We start from the raw sequence: 16,200 nt of genomic DNA, 5'->3' as shown, positions 1-16,200 counted from the left end.
TTAATGGTAATGTATTTGTGTCCTGTTGTTAAATGTTAGTATGACATATAGTATTTAAGTTTTATATTCATAATTCCATTTTTTACTTTTTTTTAAGTGGAAAAGAGATCTTGATTTATATATGGGAGCCTTAATTTAATTTGAAGTTATTCATTCTTATGTAATATTTATCATCTTACACATCCATTCCTTTTCTATTATACTGAACCATAGTCAGTATGACCTATTTTTCTCTTTACTCTGCCCTTTTTATTTTGATTCCCTTACTGTCTCTTTATATATTTTTTCTTTTTTCTTCCTAGTTTCTTTTTATTTCCTTCTGTCCGTTTGAATATTTGCATAGGAGTCTTCTGAGTGTGTCCATATATGTGATTGGCAGATGAAATGAATGGTTTCTTTGCATTGAAGCCTGAGTCACAGGAGACAAGACAGTTCTTTCTATAACTTTCTCTACTCTCTGCTGGAGCAACCAGAATTTATGGAGTTGTGAAATGAGGAATTGCCTGCTAGATCAATTACTTCCCCACTCCTGAGGGATAAGGAGTCACCAATGCAGGAGCACTGTGGACATTAGGTGAATCCAGAGGAGGAGTCTAGTGGGTAGGAAAGAGACCACATTCTAATGAAACTAAGCAAAAAGGATTCTTTATTAGGGCAATGGGGTTGAAGAAATAGGAATGCAGTTTAATTTACCTATACTGAAATTTTTTTCAATGTCATAATCACTCATTTTTGACAATTCTTTGTGCCTGTGTTTAGATGACTACGTTGCTATTGGAGCTGATGAGGAAGAATTAGGATCTCAAATTGAGGAAGATATCCTTTGTGTGTGTGTTCATGATTGTTTAAATAATCTGCTAGATTAACTATTTTTCTTCTTCCTATATAGAATTTAGAGTTTAATTTTTCAGTTTCTATCTTCATTGTATTATTTTCCAAGGAAAGGATAGGGCCATCCATGTCATTTTATTCTTGCTTTCTTGTTATTCAAAAGTAAAACGTATGTGATAGTATTTTTATTTTTCTGCCTTGCACATTGAGTATGTGGCTTCTTAATTGAATTTGTACAAAAGGGCATGGAAGACACATTATACGTGTGAAGTAGGGTTTCACGTTTAGGGGATCGCAGCAAAGCATGTGAGGTACCCTGAGTTCATTATCCAGGAGGGAAGTGTGTTTGTCATGGGCACCATGGAAGGGGCTTTGGGAGAGGGGTCGTTCACATCTGGGTGACCATGTGACCACAGAACTATCTGAGTTTTGGAAATGGCCTTGTTGGAAAGAAAGTGCTGCTCTTCAGGCTCGCCTGTTCTGTTGAGGGGGAAAAAAACTGCTAAATTAGCTTCTTGCTGAGCTGGGGAAGGAAATGAACCATTCGGGGCCACCATGAATGGTTTCTTCCCAGAGGGCTCCCAAAGGAACTGTGTAGTCACCAAGCCTTTTAGAATCCTTTATAGAATTCAGATTTGGGCAAGTGAAAGTTTACATAAATGCAGACTTCTTTTCACAAGTCTCCTTACTCAAGCGGAGTACCTAAGTTACTTTTTGAAACGTCTTTAATTTGTGTGCTGCAGGCATTCAACATTAAGAAGAAAGCATTGCTCATTCATAGTGTAAAAGTAGGATTACTGTTACTTGCCAGTTACAGATAAAGAAATGTGGTAGACTCACTGCCTTGTTAGCTTAATCTAATTTGGAAACTGTTTTGGAGAACTGCTTAGGAATTTCAGGAATTCTTATTTTGGTGAAATAGGAAAAAAAATAATTTTATAATTTAACCTTTTTTCCTTAACGGCCTAGTACCTATATATCAAGAAATAAGGAATACAGACATGAAATACAAAAATAGAGTACGAAGTAGGATATCAAATCTTAAAGATGCTAAGAATCCAAATTTAAGGAAAAATGTACTGTGTGGAAATATTCCTCCTGACTTATTCGCTAGAATGACAGCAGAGGTGAGTATATGTGAATATAATGTTTCCATGATGTGATTACATGATGTCAAGTGAAAAGTCTGTAAATCATGAAGTACTATATAAGTACTACATTTATATCATTATTAGCTATTCTGGTATATGTATAACATACTAGACAAATACTTACGGTGATTGAATCTGTTGGTATCAGTACTTTGTCTCTTCCGCAACTGTACCATGATCTTTGGTTGATTGCCTTAAATCATTGTCTAAAAACGAAACTGTTTTTACTTATTTTAGATTCATGAGGAATTGAAGATTTGAATATCTAATTGCAAACAGACTTTGTAATCTCCAAGTTCTTTCTTTTTTTTTTTTTTTAAAGATTTTATTTATTTATTTGAGAGAGACAGAGAGTGCAAGTGGGATGAGGGGCCGAAGGAGAAGCAGACTCCGCTGAGCAGGGAGCCCGATGCAGGTCTCGATCCCAGGACTCCGGGATCATGACCTGGGTCGAAGGCAGATGCTTAACCAACTGAGCCATCCAGGCACCCCTCCAAGTTGTTTTCATGGCTAAAGCCCATAAAATTGGTCACATCTTATTGACTTCTCCTTAAATTTTAGGGAATGATGGAGAAAATGAAATTCAGAGCTTGCTATTTATAGACACAGCTGTTCATAGTCTGCAGTCTCATTATTTTATTACACACCCAAGAGAGTGAATTTGTCTTTCTATATAGCTAATAAAAATTATTATATTTTTAACATTCATTTTTTTTAAACCTCATTAAAATAACCTAAAACTTTAAATTAGAGACCATAGTGTAATGAACTCCTATATATCCATCACCCAAGCTTCATATATTTTCAAGAATTTGTCATCTTTGGGGTGCCTGGGTGGCTCAGTCAGTTAAGCGTCTGCCTTTGGCTCAGGTCATGATCCCAGGGTCCTGGGATTGAGCCCCAAGTTGGGCTCTCTGCTCTGTGGGAAGTCTGCTTCTCTTTCCCTTTGCCTCCCTCCCCCCCGCCCCCTTCCCCCAGCTCATGCCCACTCTCTCTCCAAATAAAGAAAATCTTAAAAAAAAACAAAAAATGACTTTGTGATCCTTTTCATCTATCCCTTTTTTCTTTTTTCTTCTTTTCCCCTGAATTGTTTTCCAACAAATCCCAGACATTATGTCTTTTTACCTTTATAAACCTAAGAGAGATACCTTTAAAAATACAATTTTCAAAAAAAGTCTGATAATTTTCTTACATAATTAATTACATTGTCATCACTACATCCAACAAAGCTAACAGTAATTCCTAACTTATATATTCATATTTTCCTGATTGTGCATTTGTTTGTATCAGGATCCAAGTCTGCACAGTATTTTTAGTTGGGTCTCTAAAGATTTTGTACATGTATGTTTAAATCCCTTGCAGTCTCTTCTCCTGCCCCTGACCCCTTTTTTTTTCCATGACACTGACCTGTTGAAGAAACCAATTTATCTCTTCAACCATTCCCACAGTATGAGTTGTCTCTTTCTTCCTCGTGATGTTATTTAACTTTTCTGTCCCCTCTATTTTTTGTGAACTGGAAGCTAGGTTGATAGGCTCAATTACATACAAATTCAACTGGTTTTCTCCACATAAATACTTTGTAATTGGTGCTTTTTACTTCGTATTGCATCAGGAGACACATGTCTTGTTGCTCTACTGTTAGCATGCTGACATTGATCAGTGGGTTTGGATATTAACAGTCTGATTCCTCCATTGTAAAGTTCTCCTTCGACCTTTCATCTAATGTATTCATCCACTGATTTCCTTCCTGAATTGGTTAAATTATTAGGAGTTGCATAATAGTGATTTCTAAAGTTCTGTCATTCTTTTCACATTTATTAGCTAGATTTCTTTGATAAAGAAGCATTTTCCCTTGTAAACTCAGGCACTTGGTGACCCTTTTGGTTTGGATAGGAAGGGCAGGTAACTGTGAAACTTCTTTCGCTTTAGTTAACGGTTATCAGAATGAAGAGTTGGTGCCCTGGTTACTGCCACAAACTGCGTTTGTTCCTGTTTTTGCATGCTTGTGCTCTCCTTTTTCAGTATCATCATGGAGTTGTGACATTTTTATCTATCCAGGGGGAATTGGTTCTTTACAGTGATTTATTTTGATAGCTGAGGAAATTGTCCTATCTTTGGCTAATGCAAGCTCCTTCATGTTAGCCCCTCGTCCATATGACTCAACCACAAAAGTCTTTGGTAGCTTCCATGCTTCTCTGGCACAAAAGGATGACCCTGGCTTATCTTGTGCATTTTTTTTTTCTTTTAGAGTGTGAGTGGGCAGGGGTGGGGGGCAGAGGGTGAAGGAGAGAGAGAATCCCAAGCAAACTCCGCATTGAGCACAGAGTTGATGTGGGGCTGGATCTCACAACCCTGAGATCATAACCTGAGCCAAAACCAAGAGTTGGATGCTCAGCTGACTGAGCCAGCAAGGCACCCCAAATCCTGTGCATTTCTTGACTCAAAATGGGAACCAGATATTCCTCCAAAGATTCCTGGTTCCTTTTTGGGGAGGGCAGTGGTACTGACAACGATCTGGATATAGAGATGCTCATTGGTACAGTATTACTACATTGTTTATAAACCTTTAAGCAGCAAGGAAATCTAATTTTCACATAGAAACTTAAAAGTATTTGATGAAATTTGAAAAGAAAGCAAACTCTGAGTTCTTTGAGGAAAAATAATTTTTCACTTCTAAAACTTCAAAAGTTGGTTTTTGTTCCATTATTATTAAGCTAATTGAACATAAAAACATTCAGGTTATATATAGAAGATGCCTATAACTGAGTGGTATTGCCACCCCACTGACAGGAAATGGCTAGTGATGAACTCAAAGAGATGCGGAAAAACTTGACCAAAGAAGCCATCAGAGAGCATCAGATGGCCAAGACGGGTGGAACCCAGACTGACTTATTCACATGTGGCAAATGTAAAAAGAAGAACTGCACTTACACACAGGTTTGTGATTATTTATAGATTCTTATTTTCATGTTAAGAACGCTTGAAGATATTGTGCTATAAGTCAAGTAAGTCAGAGAAAGACAAATACCATATGATCTCACATATATAGAATCTAAAAAGAAAAAAAAATGAAACACTCATATACAGAGAACAAACTGGTGGTGGTTGTGGTTGTTGGAGAAGAGGGGTGGGGGATGCATGAAGTAAGGGGATTAAGAGGTACAAACTTCCAGTTATAAAATAAGTCACAAGGATGTGATACACAGCATAGAAAATATAGTCAGTAATGTAGTAACTTTGTATAGTGGCAGAGGCTAAACCTATGAAGATAACCATTTTGTAATGTATAAAAATATCAAATCACTGTGTTGTACACTTGAAACTAATATAATATTGTATGTCAATTATAATCAATTAAAACTAACTAAATAACATAAATAGAATGCTTACAACTCCTGTTTCAAAACAAGTAGTAAAGATAGTTTGATAATGCTTGCTTAATACTAACACATTACAGTTAATTGAAAATAAGTTGATACATTTATACTTTCATGGAAGTTGTTACTGTGAAAGCTATACCAATTAAATAAAATTTATAAAAATCATTGTAGGATTTAATGAAATGGCCATATTCTTTCTCTAAGAGTTGAGCAGTTGATTATTGGTTAGTATATAAACTGGTTATAATTCTTTTCATTTGGCAGGGTCATGTAATTTAAGGAAAGTTGTCTACTCTTCCTCACTTGGAGTGTGGGTACCTTTTGCTTAATTGCTTTCCAGATACTGATTGCTTTTGTGCACCATATTGATGACTTTTCACATACGATGTGACCTTCCTTTTTTGTTCTTGGACAAAAAGAAAGCTGAAAAGAGCCACATAATGGTTGTTTTTGTTGTATATGCGTATGTGAAAATGGCTTATCACTGTCATTAATTTCATTTGTCAAGTGGGTATTTTTGTGCTGCGTCTATAATCTACTAAACTCAAAATTTTCTTCTTAAAGAACAACTTACAGTTAATGTTTTAGGGTAATGGATTTAGGGAATTGAATTTTCTGATTGACAGAAAAGTAAGCAGTTTAAGAAAGTAGAATTACTAGAGGACAGCATAGGCAGCAACCTCTATGACATCGGCCACAGCAACCTTTTTCATGACACATCTCCAAAGGCAAGAGAAACAAAAGATAAAATGAACTTGTGGGACTTCATCAAGATAAAAAGCTTCTGCACAGCCAAGGAAACAGTCAAAAAAACTAAGAGACAGCCCACAGAATGGGAGAATATATTTGCAAAGGACACTACAGATAAAAGACTGGTATCCAAGATCTACAAAGAACTTCTCAAACTCACAAGAAACAAATAAACAAATCATAAAATGGGCAGAAGATATGAACAGACACTTTTCCAATGAAGACATACAAATGGCTAACAGACACATGAAAAAATGTTCAAGATCATTAGCCATCAGGGAAATTCAAATCAAAACTACACTGGGATACCACCTTACGCAGTTAAAATGGCAAAAATTGACAAGGCAAGAAACAACAATTGTTGGAGAGGATGTGGAGAAAGGGGATCCCTCCTACATTGTTGGTGGGAATGCAAGTTGGTACAGCCACTCTGGAAAACAGTGTGGAGGTCCCTTAAAAAGTTAAAAATTGAGCTACCCTATGACCCAGCCATTGCACTACTGGGTGTTTACCCCAAAGATACTGACGTAGTGAGGAGAAGGGCCATATGCGCCCCAATGTTCATAGCAGCATTGTCCACAATAGCTAAATCATGGCAGGAGCCGAGATGCCCTTCAACAGATGACTGGCTTAAGAAGCTGTGGTCCATATATACAATGGAATATTACTCAGCTATCAGAAAGAACGAGTTCTCAACATTTGCTGCAACATGGACAGCACTGGAGGAGATAATGCTAGGTGAAATGAGTCAAGCAGAGAAAGACAATTATGATATGATTTCTCTCATCTATGGAACATAAGAACTAGGAAGGTCGGCAGGAGAAGAAAGGGATGAAGAAAGGGGGGTAATCAGAAGGGGGAATGAAGCATGACAGACTATGGACCCTGAGAAACAAACTGAGGGCTTCAGAGGGGAGGTGGGTGGGGGAATGGGATAGGCTGGTGATTAGTAAGGAGGGCACGTATTTCATGTTGCACTGGGTGTTATACAACTAATGAATCGTGGAACTTTACATCAAAAACCAGGGATGTACTGTATGGTGACTAACATAATATAATAAAAAAATATTACTATAAAAAATTAAAAAAAAAGAAAGTAGAATTACTAAACTCTATATATAAGTTGTAGGAAGGATTTGCTTTTTTTTTCTTTTTAATTTTTAGTAGGTGTCATATTCTCAAGGTTAAAAATTCAAAAGGTACAAAAGATTGTGACTGGAACGTTCCCTTCCCACTTTTGCCTGCAGCAACTTGGTCCCACCTCCCTGGAGGTAAACCAGGTTACTCATTTGTTGGGTGGCTTTCTGTGTGTTTATGCATACACATGCAAATATGAATATATTTTTGTTTTCCCTTTTTTAAAATTTTTTTATATTTTTAGTAATCTCTGTACCCAATGTAGGGCTCAAACCAATGACCCCAAAACCAAGAATTGCATGCTCTTCTGACCGAGCCAGCCAGGCGCCCCTGTTTTCCCATTTCCTAAACACATGTGGTAGCACATTATATAAACTTCTGCCTCTTTTAGTTTTTAAAGGTACATAACAGTCCCATTTTCAGATAGGTTCTATTTAACCAATCCAAAGTCCTCTGTCTTTTTGAAGTCTTCATTTAATCATAGTTATAGATCTGATATTTCAGTATTTTATTTTGGGGAACTATTACTACTGATAGTCACTAAAATATATTAACATACGAAAGTGGCTTCAGAAATTTCTGAGTTTGGATTACTCTTTTTTCTTTTGATTAGGCAGAAAAATCTCAGCAATAAAAATTCTGTCCTGAATATCCTACATAGTAGGAAGTATTAAGTATTAATAGAAAGACATTTAAAAGCCAAAGCTTCTTTAAAACATTTGAAGTCAGGGTGCCTGGGTGGCTCAGTTGGTTGAGCGTCTGACTCTTGATTTTGGCTCCCGTCATGATCTCCGGGTCCTAGGATCAAGCCCCTGTTGGGCTTGTGCTCAGTGTGGAGTCTGCTTGAGGTTCTCACTCCCTCTCCCTCTGCCCCTCTCCCCTTGCTCACTTTCTCTAAATAAATAAAATCTTAAAAAAAAAACAAAACACCCATATGAAGTAGAAGTGATATATTTACATAATCAGCCACAATAAAAAATGTTTCTTTTAATAGAAAGAACCTAGTCTAAAGATGAAGTCAGTATGATTTTCTTAGAATCAATTCTGTCAATAGACAGAAAACTTCCAAAGTTGGCAAAATTACAGTTATAATTAAGTTTGACTCTTAGTTAACATGTACCTACCAGGAGATCAACATTTTTCCCAGAGAGCAAAAAAGTTCCTCCTTTCTAAGTATATTTAGGGCCCTAGTTATAAATACATGAGAATATTTCAGAAAGATTTTTTCAAACCATTTTTATCTGAAGACCTTAAATAATTTGCAGAATGCTATTCTTTTGAGAGTGCCTCTTCTTTATCTCCCTTTGGGCTTTTGAGTTAAAAATCATGTTGATGGTTGACAAGTATTGTGTGCTTCTCATCTTCAAGGCAGTAATATACTGGATTTCATCATCCCACACTAAATTTAAATAGACCTTATTCAGAATGCAGTATTGTTGGTATTCAGGTTCTTGCCTTCACCCATCTTCTTCATCTCCCCCATAACTTAAACCTAAGAATAACCTTTAATAATGTGCTGTCAGCTTCATTCAGGAATGTACAGTTGAAAAAAAGCCTTCTGTCTCTGGGACCTTGTTTTCAATAATTCTCAGTAGAGAACTTCAGAAGTCTATTATGTTGATAAAATTTTAAAAAAATGATACTAGCTTATTTATTATTTTTTTTTCCTGAGTTCTCTTTTTGTTTTAAAAGTTTTAGTTGTGGCAAAATACACATAACCTAAAATTTACTACCTTAACCATTTTTCAGTATACAGTTGAGTAGTTGTACATTCATAATATCGTGGCAATCTCCAGGACTCTCTTTCTCTTGCAAGACTGAAACTCTATACCCATTAAACAGTAACTGTACGTTTCCCTAGCTCCTGGCAACCACCAGTCTCTGAATTTGACTACTGTAGGTAGTCAAAAGGATAAGTGGAACCACATAACAGTTACTCGTCCTTTTTTTGTCCCTGGCTTATTTCTGATATCTGATCTATTCTAAGGTAGTAATTAGAAGCACAAAGAAATGTGTACAGGTCAACATCACTAATCATCAGGGAAATGCAAATTAAAACCATGTAATGTTCATAAATGGTTGTTCATATTATAGCATGTGTCAATTTCCTTCCTTTTTAAGGCTGAATAATAATCCACTGTATATACCACATTTTGTTTATCCAACTGTTGATGGACACTGGGTTGCTTCCATCTTTTGGGCTGTTACAAATAATGCTGCTGTAAACTTCTGTATAAAAATACCTCTTTGAGACCCTGCTTTCCATTCTTTTGGGTATTTTCTCAGGAGTGGGATTTCTGGGTCATAAGAGCTTTTTTTTAAAAAATTTTTTATTTTTTAAGAGAGGGATGGTGGGGGACAGGCAGAGGGAAAGGGAGAGAGAGAGAATCTTAAGCACACTCCACACCCAGATCCCACAACCCTAAAATCATGACCCAAGCCAATATCAAGTCAGACACTTAACTGAGCCACCCAGGCGTCCCTATATTAGCTGTTTTAAGGCAATGTAAAGTACCTATTTATAGAAAAATGGAAAATACAGAAAAATATGAACAAAACATTTAAAATCACCCATTAATCTGCATTCAGAAAGAACAGTGGTCAATATTTTGGTGCCTGCTGTATTTTATAAAGTTTTTCTAATCTAGTTGTAGCTAAATACTGTAAGCCATTTTTTAAAAAAGATTTTATTTATTAGGGAGAGAGCACCAGCAGTGGGGAGAGGCAGAATGAGAGGGAGAAACAGACTCCCTGCTGAGCAGGGAGCCTGGTGTGGGGCTCAATCCCAGGACCCTGAGATCATGACCTGAGCTGAAGGCAGAGGCTTAACTGACTGAGCCATCCAGCTGCCCCTGTAAACCATTTTATGTACAGTTGACCCTTGAACAACACGGGTTTGAACCGCATAAGTCCACTTAACACACAAATTTTTTCAACAAATACTTGTCCAGTACTGTAAATGTATTTTCCTTCTGATTTTTGTAATCACATTTTCTTTTCTGTAGCTTGCTTTAAGAATTCAGTATATAGTAGGTATAACATACAAAATATGTCTTAATCAACAGTTTGTGTTGTTGGTAAGGCTTGTAGTTAACAGTAGACCATTAGTTGTGTTTTGAGGGAGTTAGATGTGGATGTTCAACTGCATGAGGAGTTGGCGCCCTTAACCTCCACATTGTTCAAGGTAGAACTGTACTTCTTTTCACTTAGCTACTATAATAATGTAAACATTTTCCTTTAATCATTTAAAATACACCCAAAAACTTTTGTAAACATCTTCATGGCTATATAATATTCCATCAGATGGGTATGCTCTTATTTCATTATTTCCCTGTTGGATATTTAAGTTGTTTCCAGTGTTTGCGCTATTACAAAATTACACTTCAAACATCCCTGTACACAGATCTCCCACTCCCAACTTTATGACGAATAATTGACATATAATTGGATGTTTTTAAAGTGTACAGTGTGATGATCTGATACACATATATGTTGTGGAATGATTACCAGGATCAAGATAATTAACATATCCATTACCTCACATTGTTAATTCTTTTTTGGTGTGTGTGGTAAGAATGCTTAAGATATACTCTTAACTGTAGTCACTATGCTGTATATTACATCCTCAGAAATTACTATTTTTATGTTTGAAAGTTTATATCCTTTGACCTTTATATCTCCATTTCCTCCTTCTCCCAGCCCCTAGCAGCTACCATCTGTTCTCAGTTTCGGTGAAATCTGCATTTATTTATTTATTAAGGTGCCACATATAAGTGATACTGTACAGTATTTGTCGTTCTCTGGCATATTTTATTTAGCATGCCTTCCAGGTCCATCTGTGTTGTCTCAAATGGTAGGATTTCCTTCTTTTTTATGGCTCAATAATATTCCATTGTGTGTATGTATCACTGTTCTTTATCCGTTCTTCAGCTGAAGGACATTTAGATTGTTTTCATATCTTGGCTGTTGTGAGTAATGCAGTGAACATGGGAGTGTAGATAACTCTTTGTGGTATTGATTTCATTTCCTTCAGATATATATGCAGAATGGGATTGCTGGATCATAAAGTAGTTGATTTTATTTTTCATGCTGGCTCTTTTTATTTTTATTATTATTATTTATTTATTTTTTAAAGTCAGGTCCTCCCCCAACGTGGGGCTCAGACTCACAACCCCGAGATCAAGAGTTGCATGCTCTACCAACTGAGCCAGCCAGGCACTCCTGTGTGATAGTTTAATTTTTTGAGGATCTGCCATCCTGTTTTCCGTAATGAATATACCAGTTTACATTCTTACCAACAGTGTACAGGAGTTCCCTTTTCTCTACATCCTCAGCAATATTTGTTATCTCTTCTTTTTTATAATAGCCATTCTAATAGGTGTGAGGTTATATTCCTTGTGGTTTTCATGTGTATTTCCCTAATGATGTTGATCTGTACATAGGTCTTTATTTGTGTTTCTTTTTTTTTTTTTTAAGATTTTATTTATTTATTTGACAGAGATAGAGACAGCCAGTGTGAGAGGGAACACAAGCAGAGGGGGTGGGAGAGGAAGAAGCAGGCTCATAGCGGAAGAGCCTGATGTGGGGCTCGATCCCACAACACCGGGATCACGCCCTGAGCCGAAGGCAGACGCTTAACCGCTATGCCACCCAGGCGCCCCTATTTGTGTTTCTAATTACTGCCTTAGTTGTTAAGTTTCTAGGTCAGAGAGAATGGATGTTTGAGGCTCTTACCTTGTTGCTGCATTTTAGCAAGGTTGTGACAGTTTATATTTTTCAGAATGAAATATTCATAATTTTTACATCTCTGCTAATTTATAAGAGAAAATTGACATATCTTTTAATTAACATTTCTGTGCTTCTTAGTGATGATGAAGTTTTTTAATATTTATTGGCCGTTTATGAAAAGTATGTGTGACTTTAGGTGGTTTTCCCACCTGTTTGGGATAAATTAAACATGAAAAGACAAACAAGCAATGACTTAGGAAAAATGCAGTTTTGAAATATGTGTCCTTTTGACATTACTTAGCTTGTTGGAACTTGTTTCAGGCTCTTACACCTTTTATTGTGGTACTGTTTGGTTATTGTATATCTTAATGTAGAATGTTCTTGTTTAGGTCAAACTTTTTATAGTATTATAAAAAGTAATATTTTTTACTTGATTTTGCTGCAGGTACAAACTCGTAGTGCTGATGAACCGATGACAACATTTGTTGTCTGCAATGAATGTGGAAATCGATGGAAGGTATATGACACTTTCTTATATTCATATTTTACCCATTTATAATAGATTTCTTCATGTTTTTTCATAAGACTACCTGCATATCTAAATATATACATTTGCTCATGCTGCCCAGTAATATGGAAGTTCATGACAAATCATTTGTAAAGGAATATGCTATATTGAACTCTATTAGAAATTAGGAATGTTAACTTAATTTTCCTATCTTCGTATTGTTTTGGTGCAGGAGTAACAGGATTGTATCTTAACTGCAGTTACTGTATCATAGTTTTCTATATACTATACTCATTTAATTGCTTTGAGTCTGGTACTTCCAGAAACTCTGTCTTCATAGATTTGGGGTATTATTTGTCTTCATAGATTTTGATTCTGGGAAGATTACCTTGGTGAAATCCAGCAGGATGGTTTTAGTGTTTATTTTAGGAATTAACAGATGAGCACCGTCATGGTTTGGTAGGCTTTTCACTGAGCCTTCATATCGCCTGTGAACTCTTGAATTAGCCCCACACAGGCAAGTGTATGTTTACACTTAATCATTTAAATGATCCCTTCTTGAGTGATTTTTGTGAGCCACAGAAATATAATTTAAACTTGGGAGAAGGATTACACATCACTTCTGAGACCATTTTTATTGTTAATAGAGATGGGGATGCCGTGGGTGTGTGGGAAGGCTCATGTGGTAGGAATATAGTCTTTGGAGCCAAATAGGTTTTGAACTCTGATTCTTATCATTGGTGAACTGTAATTTTCTCACATATTATATGTAAATAATATCTACATCACAGGCTGTGGTGAAGAGTACAGATAATATATTTAAAAAGTGCCTGATAATTGTTGGTGTTCCAAAAATGCTGGTTCATTTATTAGTTTTTGTGAAGCTTGTGTGATTCTTCTTTTTTTTTTAAAGCTATACTTAGCTTTAGCCCTTTGGTGGTTATTTTGAATTATTCACCTAAGTTAAAGCATTTTTTGAAAATCAGAAGTGAATTAAAATCTAGACAGGGGGGGAATATCCTCCACAAATATGGTATGGGACTTTGGCCCTAGACAGTATTTTAGGGATTGAGGCCAGTACCCATTTTATTATATATAAAGATTTAGTTCTGAGCTGGGAAGGTTACTGGTATTAAGAGTGTCATCATGATTTGAAACAGTGTCTCCTGTCCTGAGTTGGTAGAAGTTTTTTACATTGGTTAAAGACAGGGAAATTCATAGTTAATTTATTTTCGGTCCTATTGAGCAAGTTTGGCTTTTCCAGATAGCTCTTAGATTTATTTCACATAATGGATAATGACGATGATGATGATTTCTGTTATTATTGGGCATATTGCAGTTTGTTTTGAATACAGGCAGTTTGCAGCATAGTTCTGACATAGTACTTCTTGGATTTAAGAAAGTTCAATTTAATGTAGAAAGCTAATGCCTAAGGGTGACTTACTCTAGAAGTTTAAGTTTGGAATTCATTTTTTTTTTCAATTCATTTTTTTTAACCTAAAAATGTTAAGAAGAGGGGTACTTAATAAAATATTTTATACTGTTTCTTCAGTTATATATTCCTACTGATTCTAAATTGGAAAAGTCAAACAGGATAAGTGTGTTTGTGTGCAATATAGCATCTGTTTTAAAAATGCCTCTTTCATTAGGAGCTTATATAAGGTGTATACTGTGTTAAATGGGGGCGGGGCACACCCCATTGTATTTAAGTGTCTCATGAAATACTTTCTCTCTCTCTCTTTTTTTTTTTTTTTTTTTTTTTTTTTTTTACAGTTCTGTTGAGTTGGAAGAAATGGCAAAATGTCTGGACCATTAAAAAATGGATTTTGTAATTAGCTTTAAAACTAGGCCAAGCATATAGTTTTCCTGCAAATCAGATTTTTAAAGTAACATACATCCCTTGGGTTAGTCTTGGTTTTTGACATAGCATTCCTTCCTTAAATGCCTTCTGTAGTTTCAGATCAGTAGGGAGACCACATAATAATTGTATGGTATCTGTTTGAAAACATTTCTTTTCAGTTTTATAGTAAGTTGATATTAAACTTTTGTCAGTTAAACTTTTGACAGTTTATTTTACCTTTATTTTTCTTTTAAAAGAAAAATGTACCTTAACTTTTTTACAGTCCAAACATACACAGTAGAAATATTATTCTTCTCAGTTAATACATAAATGGAAATTACATTTTTCCCCCATATTGGCACGTACCTGCAAATAGTAAAGGAGGAGAAAAGGTAATGTAAGTTTATCAAATGTGGTGTGTATTCAGATAATACTTGACCAGCTTATCTAAATTGTACATAATATTTGAACTAGCCTATGAGATTGATCTTAATTATTATGTTCACAAGTCTGGGATAGCTAGATATTATTTTGCATTTGTAACTAACCGTGATAATCATTTCATGTAATTTCTTGTACATGTTTATGACTTGTTCTTAGTAGATTTTACTTTTGGAAACATGACTTTGTTGAAATCAGTTTGGTTTTGTTGTTTATTTACCTGTTTGACTTTGTAGTGTATTTTAGTTTTGCAGAACACTGTTGTAGTTTAGTAGGTTTTTCATAAATCCCAGCATAGGCAAAGAATGAAAGCTTCTGACCATTTTTCCCCTCATAGGAAGACATACCTGGGAAGAAAATATTAGCATTTTAGTACAGTTTAGTTACTATAAACAGTTTTGACTTGATTTTGATTTGGAAATCTTTACTGACCAAGGATTAAGTTTAAGGACTATATAAATCATTAAACCTGTGGTCTTTCCATATGGAGTTTGGTAGAATATATTTTTGTACTGAGTTGAATTGCTCTTTTTCTGTTAGACAATGAATGAGGTTGTTCAACAGACTGAATATATGGGCTATAATGCAGTTGGTTTTACAGAACAGATCTTATAATTATATTTTATTTTTTACATGTGTACCATTTGTTTTGTTAGGAATAAGAAAAAATGTTTCTCATGTAGGTTCCTTAGGGTACACTTTCACTAGCTCATCTTAAAGGCCACTTTTACAAAGGCCACATTTTATTATGCTAAATCTGTATTCTATCAGACTCCTATAGGAAGACTTCAGTACATGCTTTGCACTCCCCTTTGCTCCCTTTTCCCATTTTTTAAAATGCAAATCAATTTGATGTAATACAGAAAGCAACATTAAAGGTCCCTGTTAGGACCCCATATATGAGCATTGGCCCACTGGTACCATCCTGTCTCTACTTTGGCATTTCACAGATTAACCTTTATCACTTGAAAAATAAAGTGCATTTTTGGAACAATGAGTTTTGGAAGAATAAAACTAAAATAGTCCCACTTTTAAATTAAGTGATCCATTTTTAAATTTGTAATTCAATAAAGTTTCTTGTTATTAAACATGTATCACATTTTGTCATTTTATTTAGATATTGACACCTGCTCTACCTTTTGTTTCAAAAGTTCTCTCCCAGCTATTAAGGTGGTTATTTATTTATTTATTTTAGAGTGTGTGCATGTGCGGGTGAGCAGGGAGGGGTTTGAGGTGGGGAGAGAGAGAGAAAACCCAAGCAGACTCAATGCTGAGTGCAGAGCCCGAAGCGGGGCTTGATCCTATGCCTGAGATTATGACCTGACCTGAAATCAAGAGTCGGATGCTTAACTGACTGAGCCACCCAGGTGTCCCCAACTAAACACTAAGGTGTTTTTAAAGGATAGTTTTAATTGAGTGATGCCTGCCTAGTTT

General features: G+C 35.6%; 1 protein-coding gene across 2 annotated transcripts in view; it reads left to right on the top strand.

Annotated features, from left to right (window-relative positions):
* TCEA1 (transcription elongation factor A1) overlaps positions 1–15,860 on the top strand; it is a 40,497-nt gene extending 24,637 nt beyond the window's left edge. For both annotated transcript variants that reach the window (XM_034650146.1, XM_002929564.4), the window contains exons 6-10: positions 760–816; positions 1,804–1,958; positions 4,773–4,919; positions 12,423–12,494; positions 14,259–15,860. In XM_034650146.1, the coding sequence (XP_034506037.1) occupies positions 760–816; positions 1,804–1,958; positions 4,773–4,919; positions 12,423–12,494; positions 14,259–14,267 (440 nt within the window). In that variant the 3' untranslated portion in view covers positions 14,268–15,860. The remainder of the gene's footprint in view (positions 1–759; positions 817–1,803; positions 1,959–4,772; positions 4,920–12,422; positions 12,495–14,258) is intronic.
* Positions 15,861–16,200: the final 340 nt, after the last annotated feature.

This window comes from Ailuropoda melanoleuca, unplaced genomic scaffold, assembly GCF_002007445.2.
Source record: "Ailuropoda melanoleuca isolate Jingjing unplaced genomic scaffold, ASM200744v2 unplaced-scaffold11384, whole genome shotgun sequence".
Classification (NCBI taxonomy): domain Eukaryota; kingdom Metazoa; phylum Chordata; class Mammalia; order Carnivora; family Ursidae; genus Ailuropoda; species Ailuropoda melanoleuca.
This window is presented reverse-complemented; position numbering and strand designations above follow the sequence as displayed.